This window comes from Megalops cyprinoides, chromosome 1, assembly GCF_013368585.1.
Source record: "Megalops cyprinoides isolate fMegCyp1 chromosome 1, fMegCyp1.pri, whole genome shotgun sequence".
Taxonomy (NCBI): domain Eukaryota; kingdom Metazoa; phylum Chordata; class Actinopteri; order Elopiformes; family Megalopidae; genus Megalops; species Megalops cyprinoides.
In genome coordinates this window covers 25756657-25778263 of record NC_050583.1, presented here as the reverse complement: position 1 = coordinate 25778263, position 21607 = coordinate 25756657, and the positions used below count along the sequence as shown (strand labels likewise).

Genomic DNA, 21607 nt, shown 5'->3' with positions numbered 1-21607 from the left:
TTCCTTTCTCCCCAGGAAAAGTCAGGATGTGACTCTGGAGCTGTCTGGACCTGGCCAGCTTTGTCCTAGTAGTCAACAGTGAGCAGCAGTGTAACATCAGCCACTCCATTACTTCTTCAACTCAGGCTGCTAGCTACACTGCTAGCTAGTTTCACAGACACATTGTTTTTGAATAATACATGTTAAAATCCCCCTGCATTATGTATATTACCCTCCAGCAGTTGTGTCTGGACTATGTGTTTAACCTTACATGTGGCATACCACAATGTGGCATGTTGCACAGCTGGTTTGGATACCCTGCTAGATACAATTACCCTATTACAAACTGAGACAAAAGGTCAGGATGATGAATGAAACATTAATTATATCAACTGTCCTGGAATGGTTGCTAGATCTTGTTCCCATATAATACTGTATGCTGACACAGAAAGGAGAAGGGACACAAATAGGACATACAATATTTATTTAGAAACACAAAAAAAATGATAAGTTAATTATCAGGTAGTCCACAAATATTGTGGGAATGGTATCAATACAGTCATACAGGGAGAAAAAACATACATGAAAAACCATTTAGGAACAGGCGATCCTAAGACATTTTGATTAGAAAAATGATGCAAAACTGAAAATGAGAAACAAAACTAAACAAAAAAAAAAAAAAAAAACAAATTAAAGATGGGCTACTGGTATTACCTCTCAATGCAAAGTGATCATTCTACCTGTCTTCAGAGGAAACATAAACTGACATTAAACACAAGCTTTTTTCATATTTTATTTTTTTAACTGGACAATAAAAAATGGGATGAAGCCTAACCTGAATTTGCATATTTTCTTTAGTCAGTATCTCCCTCTAGCCCCTCCCCCTCCATCTCCATCTCATCAGTAATTCAGGAGAAAAGGGCCTAACTGTAGGGAATCAGAACACATCAGAAAAAAAAAAATATATAAATTGGAGTAAGAATAAAATCCATGTAGATTTGCCCCAAAGCAAGGTCTTGTTTTATGTATGCTACAAAATATGGTATACATATGAACATATCATGCAAAGTGGCAAGTCTGCTTACAAACAGTTCAAACAGTAGTCTGATTTTGTGTAGCTCTTTAGCAACTGATCTGCCCTCCCTCAAACAAAAAACACCCCAACATCCCCAAATAAAACAAAACAATATACCATGATTTAAAAATACCTACGTCGGCAGATTTTTGCAGAAAATATTTCATTTTTCAGTTCATTTCTTATCCCTAGCCTACTAAGTGTCAAATCAATAGAGAAGACCAGAGCTGATGTATTTATTGAAACCTGGTTTGATAAAAAATGTCCTGTGTCATCAACTGTTGAGATTCCCTGATTGGCTGAAAAAAACATGACTGCAAATGTAACAGCAGCTTCATATCATCCAATGGGGTAGAGCATGTCCAGGCCATTTCTATTCACTTGATTGTGTAAATGTGTGTCTGATATCTACACATTTACACTTACACTGTGATGAATAACTCAAATGGAAAAAAACTGCAATGACAGATCGCCACTCTTCATGCAGTGCAAACACTGGTACCACAGGCCTCAGTTCAGCACAGACACCAGATCCAGAGGGAAAAAAAGAAAAGAATGGAAACAGATGCTGCCATACACATCCATTTTCAGAGAACTCTCCAGATAATCCTTGAGCATGATGTCACACAAGTCCGTTTTAATTTCCAACTTTTTCGTCTATCTATTTATTGAAAAAAATCTAACATGGCAGTTGCTCTCTTATTAAGTAAAACATGTGCGTTTTTTTTTTTCTTTCTTAACTGTATATTTGTTTCTCCCCTCCTTAATTGTCCACATTGCTTGGTTTTCTTGGTTATGGAGCCAATTCCCCTCTTCGAGCTTCCGCTATAATAAAAGAGAAGATAACCCCAGCCCCCCCACCCCACCCTGCTTCCCTGCCCTGCCCCGCCCCACCCAGCCCCACCCTGCCCCGTTAGTGTGTGGCCCTTACGTCCAGGCCCTCATCTCTCGGCCTCCATGGCTACGCTGGCCTTCTGTTCCGTGGAGGCTTGCTGGGTAACGGCGGCGGGCCAGCCAGGAGGGGGTGCCTGTGAGGGCGCGTGCCCTTGAGTCCACAGTCCCTGCTGGCTCGGGGCAGAGGGGGTCACGCCCCAGCTGACCTGAGGGGGAGGAGAGGTGGCCATGGAGGCTATGGGGCTACTGCTGTTGAAGCTCTCCGAGGCCTTGAGACGGGAGAACATGGTAAGTGCATCCGGGAAGTTCGGGGGTGTCGCGGGCGTGTTGGCTGGAGTGCACATCTGTGGTGGGGTAGAGAAACAGACAGAGATGTTAGAGAGAGGCCTTTTTGCTTTTCATCATCGTGAAATCCATGTCCTTTCAGGAAAGCGTCAGCCTGTGTTGACGCTGGATCTCCCTGCCAACACTCAGCACACAACCACTCCTGCCTCCCAGCACTATCTGTGCATAGCTTATACCTGGGGCATGTTAATGTTGACATGAGATGAGCCTCGTGATGTTTTGCTCCCTTAAGTTCATCCCACAATAACTGTCACAGATTCATGCTGATTTTTCAGACGCCAGCCCGAGATTTCATTTTCCCCTCACCTCTCCGGCCTGGCCCATCAAAGCATCTCTATAAAAGGAAGTAGAGAGGGGCAGCGAAGGACTCCCCTCCTCCTGTGTCCCTGAAGAGCCCGCCGACATTCTTTCCCTTCCCCCCAGAGTTCCTTCTGTTTATTTAGATTCATCGACTCAATGGCTCCACTTCCTGTGGCTGAGCCCGTAGCCTGGCATCACTCCCCCCCTCCCCCCCGCGCTCCCCTCGGATGGTCCCACTCCGACCCCGCATGACCCCCATTGTCCTCCTGCCGCTGGCCCTCCTCCTGCTGCAAATCCCTCAGCTAGGAGCGCAGACAATGGCCCCCTAAGGGCACCCCTCACTCCGAGCTCCCCCTGTGTGACAGACCACAGCCAAAACCAACACAGCTCCAGCAGGACAGGGCTAGGACCCCGTGTGCCTGCTGTCTCTATCATGTACACAGCTCCATTGTCAAACTTAAGAAAACAGACACTCTTCTCAGTTCCATTCAAAGCCCCTTTCATCTGGGGCTGGATTGCCATTGTACTCTGAGCATTTATCGCACGCCTCAGTCATATGAGAAACATCTGACAGTGGTCACTGAACTTGTATAAAAAGAACAAGATGAGATGTGAACCACGATGGCCCAACCAGACTGGAAACATTCAATATGATGCAGTCCTTGGTGGGTGAGAGAATATCCACAGTTATGAAAAATGCAGCATAGGAATGAAGGGGGGTCCAAGACCCCTTGATTGACACTTGAGACCCCCAGAAAGCCTCAACAGCAAAATTTTGGGGGGTCTCTGGAAAAATCTTTAACAAATTATCTGTCACTTGCAATTGTCACTAAAAATGTCTTTTGACCCTTAAAGCCCAACAGATGCAGCCTGCATCCAAATTCACATCCCTTCTTCTCGGTTGAATTGCTCATGAAGTATTCATCGCTAAAGATGCTTGTTGCTTGTCTATGCGATGAAGTGTTGGCGAGAAAAATAATCTTGAATCTTGAATTTAGTCATCAAATTTAATCATAGTTACAATCTGCATAGAATATTTTTTCGATCCCTAGCCTATGTTTGCTGTGACTGAAGTGTGATAGACCCGCTGTGCATAAGGTGAAAAGTTGTACAGCAGCACAGAAGTGTGCGTGTGTCGGATTGCAGTGTGTGTGTGTGTGTGCGTGCGTGCGTGTCGGGTTAGGCGAATGTGCTGTGTGGATTCTGTTGCAGGGCACAGTAGCTGCGTGGCTGTGTAGCTGCGTGAGTGGCCTTATTGTTAACGATATAAGCCTTGGTGATGTGTGTGCAAAGCATGTATAGCCTAGTTGATTGCCTTGGTTTGCATCCATGAAATCTTGCATATTGCATATTGAGTCTGTGTAAGAAGCACTGAAGCACTAGGTAGGGGCACACCTGCCAACACTCCCGTTTTTCCCGGGTTTCTCTCGTATTTCAAGGCTCTCCCGTTTTGTTGTTTCTCCCAGGAAACTCCCATAATTTGCATGGCAAACTTTATTATGAATAATTGTCATACACGGATCCATAAGTTTTGTATGTTTGTCTGACGTTACCCAAGGTGCCAGATCGTCTATGAAACACAATGTACACACACAATCCAGACACTACATACAATTATTTATTTACTTATTTATTTACTATCCACAACCCCCCGCCCCCCCCCCCCCCCGCCAAAAATACCTCCCATATTCTGAAACCTAAATGTTGGCAGGTATGGGTAGGGGGGACCCCCCGGTTGGCACTGGGTATTTTGCACACTGCCTGTATGTTTACCAGCATTAACCTGCACGGTCATCTTCTGCGTAAAAGATTTTCTGAGAATGCACCCACAGGCTGAGATAGTCGAAGGAGAATCATTAATGTATCAGCAGTCAAAAAAAGAAACAAAAAAAAACTTGCGACTGAAGGATCCTCTGTGACATGGATTCTTGAGCCTTTAACTCAGGAGTCATCAGTGTTCTTGGGCACAGAATGGGCGTTTGTATCAAATCAAAATCCATGCATAACATTACATTACATCATTTAACAGACGCTCTTACACAGAGCGACTTCCAAATAAGTGCGCCACTATGCTAAGAGTAGTTATCGGGAAGTATTACAAGAGGTCAGTAAGATACTGAGTTAAGTGCTAAACTAGTGTAGAGTGCTTTTTTATAGAAAATGGGGATAGATAGGATAGATAGACATAGGTAGAGAGGAAGGTAGACTAGAGATACAGCTTGAAAAGATGAGTTTTCAGCTTTCTGAAATACATAACTAGCATGAACAGTACTTCCGGGAATGAACAACAAAAGAACAGAAGGACAGAAGGACAGATTCTGACTTCCTAGAAAGAGAAATGCACAATCATCCACATTTTTAAACATGAATGAACTCTATAAAGGAAGAGTGTCAAAACTGCTTGCTCGGAGCTTTCATTTACTCAGGTAATGAAAGCCCCACAGAATGGCACCCTGAGGTGATCCGATTTCCCAGCCAGTGAGGACTATTGCTCCCACCCGCAACGCCCAGGTATGTGAAACATTTACAGATCGTCTTACTGCTGAATCCTAAATGTGCTGCGCTCGCTCGCTCACTCACTGCGGGTGGGCTATTGTCAGAGCAACCTTGACCCTGACCGCAGCCATCATTAATCGCAGGTAAGAGTATTCCCGCAAATCTGAAAAAACCCCTATTACTAATGTGTGGATAAATAGTGAAGGCCTGCATGTTGTTCAGTGCCCTCTTAAACTACATAGCTGTTTATTCCCTCAGCATTACAGTACATTACATTATTGGCATTTGGCAGATGCTCTTTTCCAGAGAGACTTAAGTAGGTAAGAATTTTTTTACACGTTCCCCGTTTATATAGCTGTACAGTATATTTACGGAGACAATTCTGGGATAAGTACCTTGCCCAAGGGTACAACAGCAGTGCCCCAGCAGGGAATTGAACCGGCAACCTTTTTCGTTACGAGTCCTGCTCCCTACCACCATGCGACACAGCTACCTCAGCACTGATCAAAGTCAGAGAGCAGCATTAGGGAAAGGAGGAGAGTGCAAAGGGAATGTGTGCAGGACAAGCACAACATGCCACTGGAAAGGGCTGTTCAAGCTCCACTATGAGCAAAATGGGGTCAACACCACAGTGGCCTTCAAAACTGAGGCAAATTGCCCAGCTCTTTTTAATGTCTCCACCAACTGACTTGGTTTCTAAATACAAACATAAACATATTTGGTAAGAAAATATTTATTTCAAAAGCATTCTGTTCAGTTAAGCAACAAAAGACATATTTTTATAATTATATGTTCTGATTGTTTTTGGGAGTTGTTGAATTAAGTGTTTTTAGAGGCAGCAATACAGATGCCCAGCTTATTTTAAATGAACCATTTAAATAAATAATAACCTCAGACTAAGCAGCACTGACCTTAGCCTATAAATGTAAACTATTCATAATTAACTCAGTGCAAATATGCCAACTAACATTTAAATATATCCTGCATATGCTGATGTTGCTGAGTACAGAGATTGCATTAAAAATGTGTAATGTGTAAAACTTCCATTTGAATCTAATGACAGATTTAGCTTTTAGCTAAGTGCTTCTCTTCCAGTTGTCACACAACTGTGCACTGTGCATACTGTCCTTTAAACTGTTACACATACATAATTTAGTCTTGAACAGTACAGCATGAGGTAATGTTGATGAGTGTCATATATATGACAGCATTTACAGACCTCTTTTAGACTTCGTACATATTTAGAAAATGCACTTTATTCATGTTTTATAAGGTGTAAAAAATGTTAATATGCACAATTATGGTTCCAGCTTGTGTGGGATATGACCTTTCACCACAACGGAAAATGCCATTCCTCATCAGTAGTTGGCATTTCATATCGGTTTTTGTTGGGGGGGACAATGGCATCCCTGCTCCCTTCTCTAACAACGGTGTAGTGTAAATACTGCTCTGAGCGTTTTGACACTCCAGACATAAACTTCTCATCAATCAGTAATGCATAAGGCAGCCAGGTTTATGCCTGCACTCTTGAGACCATCACATCACAGGGGAACGCTTTCGTTCACTTTGTGATCAGGACTATAGGACAAGTCCCCTTTCAGCAGGCTGTGTGAGCAGCCCTGGGGGTCATCCATTGCTGCCGGATGAGGGGAGAGTTCAAACCCTGTCTGAGGAGAGGTGGTAGTTCAGGAAGGAGGCGTGTGGGTGCTGGGTGCTTGATCCAGGCAGTGCCCCAGCTGCAACGCCCTGCACTTCAGATCTGCCAGCACTGTACACACAAACACACAGCAGACCTTGTACTCTGCTGCGCCGTTGCCATGGAGACACTTTGTTTGTGAGGATGGAGGTGGTAATGAGTACTGGAGTCTGGGGAAGCTTATAAAAGACAGCCCTTTTGCAGTTTGCTCTCTGTCTGTTTGCTTTTGTTTATTTTATCATGTTCACAGGCAGACATCTCACTTTGGCAGTTCTAAACATCGTGTGTGCTTTGCCTTACACTGTGGTGAACAAAACCTGGTCTCTAAAGCCCTCTCTGGCTAGTGTACTCGGTCGGCATTTTCAACTCGAGACAAACGAGCTATTATTTCTTGTGCTACCCACTGCATTCTTCCACAAGGGCTTGTTTAAAGCTGAATTTACATGGGATTTGAAAACATATGCTTTCGTTGTGGCATCAACAACAGATTTATATTTATATTACGAATAAACTTCAGACCTCTTTTTTTCCATTCATGATAAGTAATATGAGGCCTATGTTGTACTCGAAAAAATAATGCTACACTCTACTGAATATTCCCCTGGCACTTCATACCTTGTCAGTATAGTGTGATAGTACACAGGCGGCCTGGCTTTTAGAACACAACGGTTCTTGGACACCCTGTTGTAAACCGGATCATTGGTAATTGAATCCTATTCTCCTACATGTGCAATTCTAAAAGCAGGGCTTATGCTCCTGGGCACAGACTAGACATCAACTTTTTCAGACAGATAAACATTTAGGTTAGATAAATACAGGATTAGCAAGAACATTCATACAACACAGATACCGTAGAAACGTATGTGTATTTAAATATGCTTACACATTTACAGCATAGTATAAATATAGTCTTGTGACATTATCTACATGATGGTTAGGGAATAACAGGATACAGAGAACAGCAAGACACAAATCATGGACTCCGTGTTTAATAACAGGGCAAGCTCAAAGGTGTGCACAGAGGTTTAAATAAATAATCCATCCTCAGTTCTCCCTTTTGGTTTCACTGAATGAAAACAACAAATTACACGACAACTTTTTTTTCCTTTAGAGCTTTCGCCATGACATCCTTTTAGCTGTCTGAACAAACCTTTCACTTTAGCCTGTACTACCACAAGGCTCACAAGGACATGGCAACAGGGTTGATCATTGATTTGTACTTTCTTCAGCAAGAAGAGAATGCTGGTGGATGTATAGTCCCTTAATCTGCTCCAAGGTTCTGCGGTTATCTTTCAAAATGGTCTCCACAGTGGTGCAATGACATTTCAACTGCCACTGTAGGAAAACTCAATTACTTTGTGTTTCCACATGTATAACGTTCCTACTATCTTCCGCTGTGGAAACATAATTCACTGATCTCACTTTGCTCTCATCTTTACAAATCAGCCCTCAAGCAGACAAGTTCAAGGCTAGGCATGTTCAAGCCGACCTGAATGACTGTGCACATTTGGAGTCCTGGTGAAGGTGTGCCATAAAATAATTAGTGGTTGTATCTCTGTAAATATTGTAAATATGGATCATTGTAAAGCAAGGATTCTCCATACACCAAAGTCATCATTTAAATACACTATCACTGTCTTTTGTGTAATCTGTGGATTACTTAAAGGTCTTGTATTTCGCAAAACTAACAGCTTTGAATTAGCAAAGCTCCTGTTCAGCTCATTACCTGGCAGGGTGTGGTGTGACAAAGGGTGCAGTCTGTTTCTATGCAGGAGAGTAGAGACAACTAACCTTAGATCACATCCTCACAGACCATACATCTGACCACTGTCTCTCTCTATGGAATCGTACTACACCTCTGTTGAAAAGAAATCCCAAAAAAAAAAAACTGACTAAAATATTCTGACTTAGTTTGACATTTGCATTACGGTAGCTGAACTAAATATGTCCTGGGGATATCATGTCCGACCGATAGCTTGGTTTCAAGTCCCACAGAAGCCTCCATTGTACGCTTTGCTAATAACCAGGCTTCTCTCCCAAGCACTTGCAGTCATGTGAGGACATGGATGCCTCAATGCACTGGTGCCACAGCCTCTTTCTATTAGTGACCTTGCCCTCTCTCTCTCTCTCACATGCTCTCTCTCCTTCAGATCAGCTCTGAGCCACGGCAGGAGCTCTGGGTAAAAATAGCGGATAAAGCAGCCAACACTAAGTCTGACTAATGAGTTGGTGTCGACAGTTTTGATTATGATAAGTTTGAACATGTATCCAAGAAGATGTGGCTACGCCCTCCTGTTCTGTCTCTCTCCAACAGACACACACAAACATATACATGAAAAAAAGTGCTAACTCCCTATCAAACCCTAACACAGAAACATGGATGAAAGTGTGTGTTCACTATGAACTCTCCCACTCATACAAACATGTATGCAAGCATGTGCTCTCTCCAGTACTGTTCACTCCCCTATAACAATAATCACACATATGCATTAACATCTCTCACAGCCTGAGTCTCTTGCACACCCAGTGAGGTCACCTGCCTGTTCCTGTGTATCTTTAAGTTTTCCTATAGATCTTCGTAAACACAAATACACTGCCTTTTATTTTTTATTTATCAGGGGTGTGAAATAACTGATTCACAGCATTCACTGATATCACGTGATATCACAGCAGGATGAATATACCAAGATGCCACAAACCACAGCTTGGGGACACATCTCTACCTATCAGAGGGTAGTTCTGTCCAGATGTACAGTAGCTTTTTAGGGGGATATTTCATGCAATGGAATAAGTACAACACCACATAAAATGGAGCAGAATTACATTACATGTATAAAATGGCTGATGAGCACAAATTAAATTCATCAGTGTATCAAAAAACAACCAACTTCTGTAATATCATTTTTTAAAGTAATGACCACTGATGACCATATCACTAATAGCTATTAAATTAAACAGGAGAGGGGAGTCCTGCAAAGCAGGATATGGATATATATTGTTTCATCTAAATTACATTTCATCTATGACATCAATGCACAGTATGTTGATGTCATAGATGAAATTAGATGCAAATTTAATTTTCTCATCTCTCCTTGTCTGTGGTCAGGGAAAATACTCATTCAACAAGAAAAGTCAAAAACACTTGACTTAATTTCTACATGTCAATGGAAACCCCCCCCCCCCCCCTTGCTGTTCAGCTTTTGACTACCACCCTGCTGCCTGTCTGAGGACTGTGGCTGGGTAAAAAAAAGGAAGCATTATGTTAACCATAAAATTAATGAAACAAAATTAAAACAAATGACATTAACACATAAACATGAAACTGACTATTTCAGCAAAAAGCCAGAAAGCATGTCTTACCTAACCTAATTCTTCTTAAATACAAAAATGTGTTCATCTGGTACACTTTTATCATGACAGGAGTATGATACGTTGGCTTACTTCTGGTTTACTCACAGCTATATTGTTTTTGGCTTCCTACAGCCAAACTCAACAAACACTTTTCAGACATTACATTTTGCATTTCAGACATTACAATCAAATTAGTCAAGCACTTTAGTGACAATCTTATCAGCCTGCTTAGTGGTGTTCATTTTTGTCAGCATTAACCCAGCAATATGCTATGTATCAATGATATATGAAACACCATTCTAGTTATTACATTCTGTCGTCTAGGAATAACAACTTCTGAGGTATGTAAACCAGCTCTTTGGGTCATTTTGGTTGCCATATTAATTTTTCCCTTTTTTAAATTTTAAATATGCACAACATGTCTCATACAATCAATGGCACAACCCAAACGTCCTACAAACAAGTGCCTGCCAACAACTCAAAACTTGAGTTTTAATCTGCAGTTATTTCAGATATTAGACTTGGACTATCACAGCACACCATTCAACTGCCTTACTGAATTATTTCCAATTCACTGTTTCCTGAACTTGAAAGTATCACACCCTGACAATATCCGTGTTCCTTGTAACACTGTTTGTAATCTCTCTTTAAACTGTAAACCAAGACAGCCAAAGTAATTTACTTATTTTGACTGTTGTTAATAAAACTGGTTTGACTGCACATTTCAAATGTATTACTTTTAACTACACTGGTTACAATAAATAATTGCTTCCAAATACAGGGGGTAGACAAAGTTCCAAATGAAACACCAAAACAATACTGGAAAGAAGAAGGAAACACCAAATAAAAAATGACTCATTTTGAAGTGACTAGATTGTTCATTAAAAAGGAGTCCACATTACATTATTTAGCAGATGCTCTTACCCAGACCGACTTACATAGGTTACAGTTCTTTACAATGTTATCCATTTACACAGCTGGATATTTACTGAGGCAATTGTGGGTTAAGTACATTGCCCAAGGGAATGGAACCGGCAACCTTTCGGTTACAAGCCCTGCTCCTTAACCACTATGCAATGCTGGTAGATTCAGTTCTGTGGTAATTGTTAGGGTCTTTTTGTGTGTGTGTCTATACATGTGTTTCACATTAATGTCAATAATAACTACCATTGTTTCTGCTATAAAACACATTTCAGAATCAGCTCTTTAATATTTGATTTTCTGAAGCAACATAATATATTTTGAAAAAGGTCAACTTGTAGTTGCCTGAATTGCAGAAGTGTTAGTCAAAGAAATGGCAAAATTATTTAATGTTTCAAGGGGAACAGTGCTGAAAATCATGATGGCACATGTTAAACACAGAAAAAATGCATCAGGAAAGAGGAATGGTGCTTACAATTAGACAAATGGATAGCCACTTAGCAGAACAGTTACTTAAAAAAAACACACACATAAAAAAGGCCCTAACAATTACCACAGAACTGAATCTAGCAGTGAGCTACAAAAAGCTGGTATTTATGATAGAGCTGCCACTCAGAAAGCACTTCAACGCCAAAGTACAGCAACCTGCTGTAATGATCACAAAACCTGGACTTCTGAGCAGTGGAAGACATGGTGGTGGTTCTGATATGGTTTGGGCAGCCATCTCATGGGTCTCATTGGGTTCAATTGTTACTCTGCATGGTAGAATTGTGGCAAAGAAATACGAAGCCATTTTAGGCAAGAAGGTGCATAGGTGTTTAGCCTCTGGTGCAAACACTGTTTCCTCAAGATGTTCCCATATTCCAAGACAAAGATATCCCCATACAGGCTGCTAAACAGATTAAGGAGCAGTATGAAGTCAACACCTTCCATCTCCCAAAGTAGTTCTCACAAGTTCTAAACCAAATGATTGAACCTTTATGGGAAGTTCTGGAAAATAGAGCATGGAGTAGATTTCCACCTACTTCATCTCTCAAAGAGCTAGAGGCATGCCTTCAAGAGGGATAGTCCAATATCTCCCTAGAAACTGTTCAAAACTTGTATAACAGCATTCCAAGAACTAAAGCTGTTCTGAAGGCTAAGGGCAGCCCATCTCCTTATTCAATATAATTATTCATATATTGCTCTGTTTTTTACATAATTTTATTTACCCCCTGTATATTTTATTAGAAATGTGCACAGTTGCACCTATGGTCCAAAGCAACAGACCTATCTCACATTAATCACTTTTGATATGGGGTGGTACTTTGTTCTTAAAATTCCCAAGGAACATTTAACCTAAATAATCCAAGCGTGCAGATTAGTGTCCCTATGTACTTTCAGAACGTTGAGTTCATGATACTGGCTTGGTTCTGTGGATGCTAATGCAGAGTATCCTTGCAACCAGCGACAACACAGCACAGCTTTCAACACCAGTCTGTTACTATACTTAGTCTTGTTTTGCCTGGCCCTTTTTCATCAATAGGCTTTTTATCATAAACTACATTTTTCAGATCAGCATACTCCAATTCTGACTTTTAAACAGCATTTCATGTCAGCATTTGCAGAAAAATGAGCACACCCACTCAGGCATAAACACCAAATTACACCCTATACCTCAAACTCACAAGGATGGGTTCATTCAAGGAAACCTGAAGCATTTCTGTAATTTAAATAACTAACAAGGTAACACAAAATGGCAGCAAGTAACACAAAATGGCAAAATGTCCATAAACAACTTCTGGAAGTATTTATGGGTTTTGCAGAGGCTTTAAAAGAGGCTCCTCTCTACCGCTGTAGAGGAATGCATGATAAGTGATGGACGGTTGTTCACAAGTCTATCCAGTCAACACCAGATCCACAGAGAGTATTTTTGACGTATTTACGGCTTGCTTCAATTCATGTCTTGCTGAAAAGTCAGTTGATATTGTTGTTGTTGTCATCTGTGTACACATCTATGGGCAGTGCCATTGCAGAATGCCACAGGGGCCCTCTAATTAATACGATGATGTGGTTTGTAATGGTATAATTAATGGTCTTCTGCAGAGTGCTTACAGTACTTCCATAGTCAAGCAGGATTCACAAACTAAGTCTTAGGAAAAGAAAGGAAGAGGGAGGGAGAGAGACAGATATGCACAAAGACATGGAAAGAAAGAAGGAGAGAGAGAGAGAGAGAGAGAGAGAGAGAGAGAGAGGATGGAGCTCAGACTGACGCCAGAGTTAGCAGGAGGCACCATAAGGATATGAAAACAGAAGAAGGTAGAAAGGAACAGCCCACAACATAGCCCTTTACTTTGCATTTTCCTCTAAACTCTGCACTTTTTCCTCACATACAGAGATAAATGCAGGCCCAACCCTTTCAACACGTGCAGGCTGTGGGTAAATTATCGCCCGATGAGCAGCTTGATCATTAACCTGCCTTAGTCTGACTGTTGACACACCGCAGGGATGTTTTCCAGTGAACAGGGATGGCGGTAATTGTCCAAACTGTCAGCCTGCTTGTTTTTCAGGAAAATAAATGGGACAAATGTGCTCATGCAGAAGAAAAACAATAGGAATAATGCACAGATGTGGTGCACAACAGGCCTGAACTGGAAAAGTAAGTGCAGGCTTCTGTTAACAGCCATACATGCATTAGGGTGGTACAGAGAAAAAGAATAATCTGCCTTGGTTTTCTGGGGTAGGGCTCTTCCAGACTTAGAGCGACCTTCGTGTGCCGCTATTCAACCATGTCCTGGTTTCCAAAAAGGCCCCCGAAGTGGCTCAATCAGCTAACCCCGAGATCTCTGGCCCCCTGCGGAAGTCATGTTTGAGCTCAGAGATTTATCACCCCCTAAAGAATTCTGCGAGGCGGGAGAGGGCCAGCTGCGGGCCGCGGCCCTCTGTGAAACTGCAGCACAGCGCTGTGGCTCGTAAACACGTCTGTTCCTCGCACTCCAGCGGGAGCTCTCAGTCTCTCCGTCCTCCCTGCCAGTCCGTCCCAGCAGCCAAACACCCAGTGTTCTGGGAAACCTTGTTCCTAGAAACCCGCCAGCGAGGGCCAAGCCGCTTCAGATGTGGAGCACTGCCTTGGCCTTCGCTCGTGGTGCTGCTACAGAGACAGGAGAGGACACGGCGGTACAGGCTTAGGCCCTGCTGAAATGCACGGCTTGCAGATCCAGGCGTGCACTCACACGCACGCTCACGTGCAAACGGGCACACACATACACGCACACACATGCAGGCGTACACACACACACAGAACCACACTGGCCACGTGAGCAAGCAATCAAAGTAACACATACACAGGAAGGCAGTGAGAACACAAGAACAGAGAGCAGTTCCTGTAAAACGTGCCTCCGGCCCTGTCGCTGAAGTGTTCTGCAGCCTCCTGTAGTCATCCAGCAGGTTAGTCTCATGATTAAATTGTCCTTGAAAACATAAAGAATATTGCAAGCAAACTTATAGGTCCCAGGAGGCTGAACACTACAGTAAATTTAACAAAGAAAAAATGGTCATCTGCAGGTGGAAATTAATTTGATCAGTCAAACGAGAGAATACTGCGGCAGCAAAATAAACAGAATGCAGTGTGCGATCAATATAACGGCTCATATACTTGATCTACTTGAATAGGACTAAATAGACAGATGAAATTATAACATTTGTAGAATGTTCCCCTGAATAGATTTTAAAACTTCCTCTAGCTACCCTTAAGGAGAACACCGCAGCTTTGACAGCAAACTGACTGACTAAGCCGACCATTGCGCAACACCCCACCCTTAATTAAATAAAAAGGATATGTCTATCCCCCTTCGATGAAAAAGGCAGTGGCACTGACAGGAAGAAACACAATCCATCGCTTCTTCCACTGATGGACACATAACTTTTTAAACGTTTTAAAAAGCACTGGCATTCAAGAACACTGATCTTTTCCGAGGAACTACACAGCACGTACAGAAACTTGACCTGGGCACTCTGTTTTCTTTTTATGATTTGTAAGACAGTCTCAGCTCAAGTTGTTGTGGCTGCGACTAAAACACAACTGACCTTTGACCCACTGAGTCAGCAGTTTGGGGTTCTAACTCTTTCTGCCACGCCTATAAACAGACCTCATAATTCATGTTTCCCAAAATTAAAACCTCACTTATTCACACTGCCGGGAAAAAGCTCTTTAACTGCTTTTGATTTTTTTGTGAAATTTTTCTTTTCTTTTCTTTTCCTTTCCTTGCTTTTCCCGAAATGAATGCCAATTCTGAATGTCACCGGTTTTTAGTTCTGCACATCTAACTTGGAGGAACTCCACAATTCCCTCTTATGCGCACTGCGAGAAGCTGTTCCATAGCACATTTTAATGAATCTATTTTCAACTTACTTCATCAGCCAGCTCTTATTTGGAACTGAATTTACACATGGTGTCAGATTTGGCCACACATTAGAAAGCTCGATTAACACCGCTATAACAGCAAAAAGGGTACAGGCCAGGCAAAACTCTCACTTCTCCTTTTTTTGCTTGTCCTTGCTGGGTGGTGTCACATCACAGACATTGTGGTGGAGGTGAGAGAACATGCGTCCCCCTTCCGGTCGGAAGCACTGGGACTGTCAGTTGAGTTCATGACGACAGTTTGCTCTAGTAATAGCGCCTCTCTTTGCTCCTCACCAACAGCAGAAAGCGATAAGTAATGAAAGCAGCTCACTGAACTGGTGTTTTCTGTTCTCTCTTTCTAGAACGAGGTCTATTGAGTGTATGCCCCCAGTGAACTCGTGGTTACCGTGGTACATGTTTCACTGCTACACTGAAGTCACTCCCTCCAGAGCAACATTCTTTCCTCAGATGTGAAATGGCTACTCTACAGACCCTTGACCTGTCCAGTATTTCTATTTATGTTGTAGCAACACTGACCCTCAAATGAGTCATAATATCCAATAGGTTCTGTGTGCTTTGTACAATGGCCTAACTGACTGAAATAAATGGTTTATGACAACATCTGGCTTATTATTTTGTAGTGTAACAAAAGATGCAGATATATCCCTGTGACACCACACAGATTAATCCTTCTATGCCAGTTTTCATTATGTTTGTTTAATGGTACAAGGCATGGACATTTGATAAAACACACAAGAGCACAAACAGCTACAAAAAGCCATTATTGGCTCAGGTGGTCATAATGTCTCTGATAACTTAGTAGTATGATGTGTTTGCATTTTCCCCACTGACTGCTCTTTGGGTCAAGCCTGAAGTCTTTGTACTGAGATACAAACAGCTGTAGATATGTTGCACCTTTGCAGAGTGAAAATGGGTTACAGCAGGCTTCACAGCCTATATTTTTCCATGCAGGTCCAAACCGATGATGACCTGTGCCTTTATCCTTCAGTGCAAAAGGTCCAAAACAGACAGTTTTGAGACGGGTTTTGATACCCACCCACAGCGGCAGCGAGAGGTTCTGGAAGGTGAGGTGAGAATTCCTTCCCCTGGCCTGAAAACACTTAGGCCCTTTGTCAGTCACCCTGCTCCACCTCCAAACTTCCCCGTTCAGCCCTATGCCACAGAAAGGAACCATTTTCTGAGAAGCCTGAGCCACACTTCCTGTTGGATTCCATAGCAGTGCCTGTGTTTATATGGGCCTATATGTGAGTGTGCAGGGCCAGAGCTAGGGTGGAGGCTGAAGAGGGGAGTGTGTGGAGAGAGACACACAACAGGGTGTAAAAGGTATGGCAAAACCCCCACAGAGATGGCGGAACTCCTGCAGCTCCGACAGGAGTGAACTGGGGGTCAGCCCTATTCTCCAGTCACCTATGGACCAATTACACTGCAACAAGTCAGACTGAGGTTGCGAAGCAGTGCTAAATAACAGGCCACTTTGTTACTTTGGGACAGTGTTGTTTTATGGTACAATCAGCCACGTGATCTGAAATGACACAGACCTTGCAAGAAAAAAAAGTATGGAATAACAAGTGATTAAGCCTCCTGTATTTTGTCTGCAGGGGCTGGTCCAAACACAACAGGCTCTGGATCTCTGCACTCTGTCTATGACCCAGTTTCTTAATGTCCAGAAGGATCCAGTGGTGATGATTCAGTGATCTGGAGGATCCCCAGGGAAGATTTAGCAGCCATTCGGCCAGGCTTGCCTGGCTCTACAATAATCACTTTATGGCGAGACAGGCTACAAATAGTGATGCACCGCCTGTTACACAGTGATGTCTGTTTGCAGGTATTGGAGTATCAGCACTCATCTGTCCTTGGAGTTACTTGTGGAAAGTGAGTATGTTTCAAGTTGAAGCCACTTTCCCCATTACTGTGATCCAAGGCTGCAAGAACCATTTCATTGGGATGTGCTATGTGATGTAGACGATGGAAGCAGCTGTCTAGACTAGAGGGTACTTAGGGATGCGTTTGTGTGTGTCCGTGTGAGCATCCGTGTTTGTGTGAGTTTGCATTTAAAAGTACTGTTGAAACAATCTGAATTTAACTGCAAATTTACCCCAAACAACACAGCACTCAATTAGCTTTAAAGCAGAGCGAAAATAATTTTTGCACAAAAGTGCTTTACTGATGCCCTTCTGTATCACTGGGCTTGCATCTATGATCTGACTAGCATCGTCTGCTTAAGACAAGTCCAACTAGTTCTTTGCTTTGAAAGAACAGCTTTGGAGAGAGCTGGGGTGATCAGCCAGAGGACCACTGTCTTTACTGGGGAACAGTGCTTTCTTTAAAGTGCTTGAAAAATTAATTTAAAAAGTAACTTGATACACTTCATTCAATGCACCTCAGAAGCTACTTAAAAACAACAAATGCTTCTTTAGCTCTCTAGTCATGCCACAATAAGTGTATTGATAGCCAAACGTTCCATTATGACTTATGACTGTCAATTAGAATTATTTTATTAGTTAGGGGAAACAGTGGGGCAAAGTGGATTAGGTATCACTGGCCAAGAGACGCTGATTAGCTAGAGGGCAACCATGCAAAGGCAGCTGCTGGATTGGACTCCATATACAATTCAATGAATGTATCCTGCTATACTAAGCAAATTGCCCCAACTTCAGAGCTTAAACAATGTCTGACCTTAGAATTAGATCCTAAGCAACAGAGGCTTCTTTCACCATGGTTAAAGATCCACAATAACCCCAGATTTGAACAACTCTGAATTATAAAGGCTATACACTATAAGCAAGCTAAAGAACATTTTTCAAATCTGCTTTTATTATTTCTTTTTATTTTAACAGATTAATGTGTTGTTTTCTTAAATGTCCTCACAATATTGAATAAAAAGAGAGTCAATGTTTTAGTGTAATAAATCCAGGTCTATACCCATGAACTGTTAGAAGGAAGTACTTGTAAAACATTAAACTTGATACGCTGCTCATGTTCATACCTATGTGAACTGTATAAATGAAATACATTTGAACACTGTCCATGACCATCCACCACCCATAAACTTCATAATCCACCACTTTGATATTCCTTATAATGCAACATTTGCAAACAATATCTATATATTATTCTCATGTACATAACAATATTTCTCCAATATGTAGTTTAATACAATTAAAATAAAGCTTGACTGTAGTCTCAAATTTCTGGTCTGCCTCTCACAAAGCAACTTCAGTTTCTTCTTAATTGCACTAATAATTTGGGTTAAAGCAATTCAAGCTCTGATTGCATCTTAGCCAGAAACAGACTGTCATGTCAATATGTCATTAAACTGACACTTGAAAGTGGAAGACCGGCAGTTATGTGTCAATCTAACATTTAAACACTAGTTTAAACCTTGAAACGCAGTCTAAACCAGATGAATGGGTTTCAGTCACATTACATTCAATGTTCTTATGCATAAGAATGGTGCCCATGTGAAAACATAGCTCCTCGCTAACATGCAAGTGGGCTCTCTCTGTCCAGGATTTGAAGAAACTACTGCTTCATATGGCTGCTATGGCTGCTCATTCAGGCACTTGTGCCACCTCACTTTGACCACTGCCACTCCACCCTTGTTGACCTTCCAGCCAACACCGTCCACCCCATTGAAGTCACCCAGAGTCCTGCTGTTCAATTATTACCCTTTACCTTAGCTTCCTCCACAGACAAATGGTTGGAGCTCACATCCTTTCAAAACTTTCATTCTGGCGCTTGCTACGTTCCTACAAATCCCCAAACGTGCATCCCTCTCACTACTTCTACCTGCCTCTCTGGTACTCTGACCACTGGCTGTCCATCTGTGCCTCCCTAACACCGCCCAATGGTGAGGACTGGTTCGGTGATAGCTGTTATGTTATTTTTGACCTGTAAGAAGATAAATCTAAATGCAATGACCCACACCTCATGGATTGAACTGCTCCTTTTACACATGAAGACCAAAGTATTACTAAGTGAATGCATTATGATATTCACATGATGCGCTGAATCATACCTCAGACTAGGGGTGTATTTTGGTACGTCTTTACAATGGCATTTTAAAAGACCAAATACGATAAAAGTTCCTGCCAATGGCGACTTTTATTAGATACATTCACAGAGCTTTACCAAAAGACCATGATGATTTCTTTCAGAATTATATGTCTGTGAATATCCGATATTAAAAAATTGTGGAATTTTCACAACCTCAACATCTGACCCGTCACATCCACGCTGCGCTACGGTAGGCTACGGCAGAGTACAGTAGGCTGTTTTAAAAAAAAGACATGACCGCTCAATACGAAACATGACTGCAAAAAAAAAGAGAACAAAAAAATTACACTGTGCTGTACAATTTCTATTTTCAATAAACACTAATGTACATAATGCACACGCAAATAAATACTTTGGAGATAAAATGAAGGTTCTTGTTTAACATGAGCCTACACACATGCACCGTTTACCAGTAATTGTCCGAATCCGCTATTCAATATTATGAGCTAATTATTTTCACCGTTTTTCCTGGAAACACCCTCCCCGATATTTGTGAGACATTTTCACACCCGTAATTAAAAAATATATAAATAACAATAAGTTCATGCAGACCAAAGCCATGCATACACCACACCGATTTTCTTTCATTTCACATCCGATTGCACCAAACACTGCATTTTACGACGCTAACACGAGGAGCACAAAACACTAGCAAGCTGTCTAGCAATAAACGTGGCTGCCTGTGTTTATTTTTGTCATCCTCGTTTCTTCCCAACATGGCCGACATATATTTACTATTATTATTATTAATAATAATAATAATAATAATAATACATATCACGTGATGTGCACATAAATGTATACTCACCATTTGATGGTGGTGACTGTATGGAATATTGGTTTCTTGAAAAAAGGCACTGAGCGCAGTCTACAACAAAAAGAAAAAGTGGTTTGATGAGCAACTAGCACGGCATTGTGGTTTAAAAATGAAGCCAGCTACACAACTTATCTAAACTGAATGCAATTTATTGGAAGATACACTGTGAATCATTCAATAGCAACACAGCTATCCGACTGATATGCAAATAAAATGTGCTGTTGTGTCCCTATACAAAATCGGCTTCCAATCTCAATAAATAACGTCAAGGTCTTCATTGTGTTTTGGCTAGCTGGCCAACTTATAAGTGGCTAACTAGCTGAAGTGTTAAATAAATCGCCATGCAGCTTGCAGTGAGATAGACAGCTATCTGTAGTCCAGCGGTCATCGTTATTGCATAATACCATTAACCTACAGTAGGTAGGAACTGCTGTGAGACTCATGGAAAAGGATTATAGTACTTAGCTAGCAAAAGTAGTAGCCAGCTAGCTATCTAACCGAATGGTGGATCTTTAACATTGTACTCGATTCAACCTTAAATATCGCTAAAGGGATGTACTCTACATTGAAAACACAATGTAACATGCGTACAAACTAATCGTTTGGTGTCGTATTGGGTAGCTAAGCAGCTAACTAGCGACATATTTTCAGCAATTCCTCACAACAAACATGGCAGTACGTATAAGCCAGCAGTCACACATAAACACTAACGTTAGCTTGCTAGCTCAAGTCACTCACCTCGAATTGCCAATGTGCCGCTTGCAAAAGCTGCTTCGCCTGGTCCGCCGCACACCCAGCTGTCAGGACAAACTGGTTTATCATCACTTGGTGCTTAAGTTCATCCATATTCGCCGGTGCTTATTTTCTAAGCGCGTGTTTCAGTGTTCAACCAGGATTTCAGTCCGTGCGGTTATTTCTTGTCTCTTTCTCTTTCAGTCATCCACCATTACAGCCGGCTGAGCAAACACAAATATTTACTGTATGAGCAGTACCAGCGTACTGAGCGTCTCCTGATTGACAACTTGTGGTAGCCAATGGGAGGGACGGAGGGAAAGTGGGACTTGTATGCTGCAAAATCCTCCTGTACTCCCCGTGCAGTCGATGGAACAGTTTTGTTGAGCCCAAGAGACTCCTAGCGTTATGTATGTATATGTAAAATTTGCACGATACATATCTAAAATAGCTTTTCCAAAGCTATGGCTTCCTCACGAGTTATCTTCACACATTTAGAGATGCAAATAATTGTATTTGCTGGATGTGATTCCAATTCACGCC

General features: G+C 41.9%; 1 protein-coding gene across 1 annotated transcript; it reads right to left on the bottom strand.

The window, feature by feature from the left end:
- Positions 1 to 1966: 1966 nt before the first annotated feature.
- ubald1a (UBA-like domain containing 1a) lies at positions 1967 to 21317 on the bottom strand. Its single transcript, XM_036534825.1, has 3 exons — positions 21071 to 21317; positions 20324 to 20383; positions 1967 to 2292 (listed from the first exon to the last, which is right to left on the bottom strand). The coding sequence occupies exons 1-3, from the start codon at positions 21176 to 21178 to the stop codon at positions 1996 to 1998; spliced, it is 465 nt and encodes a 154-aa protein (XP_036390718.1). The 5' UTR covers positions 21179 to 21317; the 3' UTR covers positions 1967 to 1995.
- Between the last annotated feature and the right edge of the window lie 290 nt (positions 21318 to 21607).

Bases quoted from the DNA above. Each gene is read 5' to 3' on its own strand.
- ubald1a (XM_036534825.1), bottom strand. From the start codon at position 21,178: ATGGATGAACTTAAGCACCAAGTGATGATAAACCAGTTTGTCCTGACA. The intron at 20,384-21,070 runs GTGAGTGACTTG...TTTTTGTTGTAG, and splicing joins CGGCACATTGGCAATTCGAG to ACTGCGCTCAGTGCCTTTTT. The intron at 2,293-20,323 runs GTGAGTATACAT...ACCCCACCACAG, and splicing joins ACAGTCACCACCATCAAATG to ATGTGCACTCCAGCCAACAC.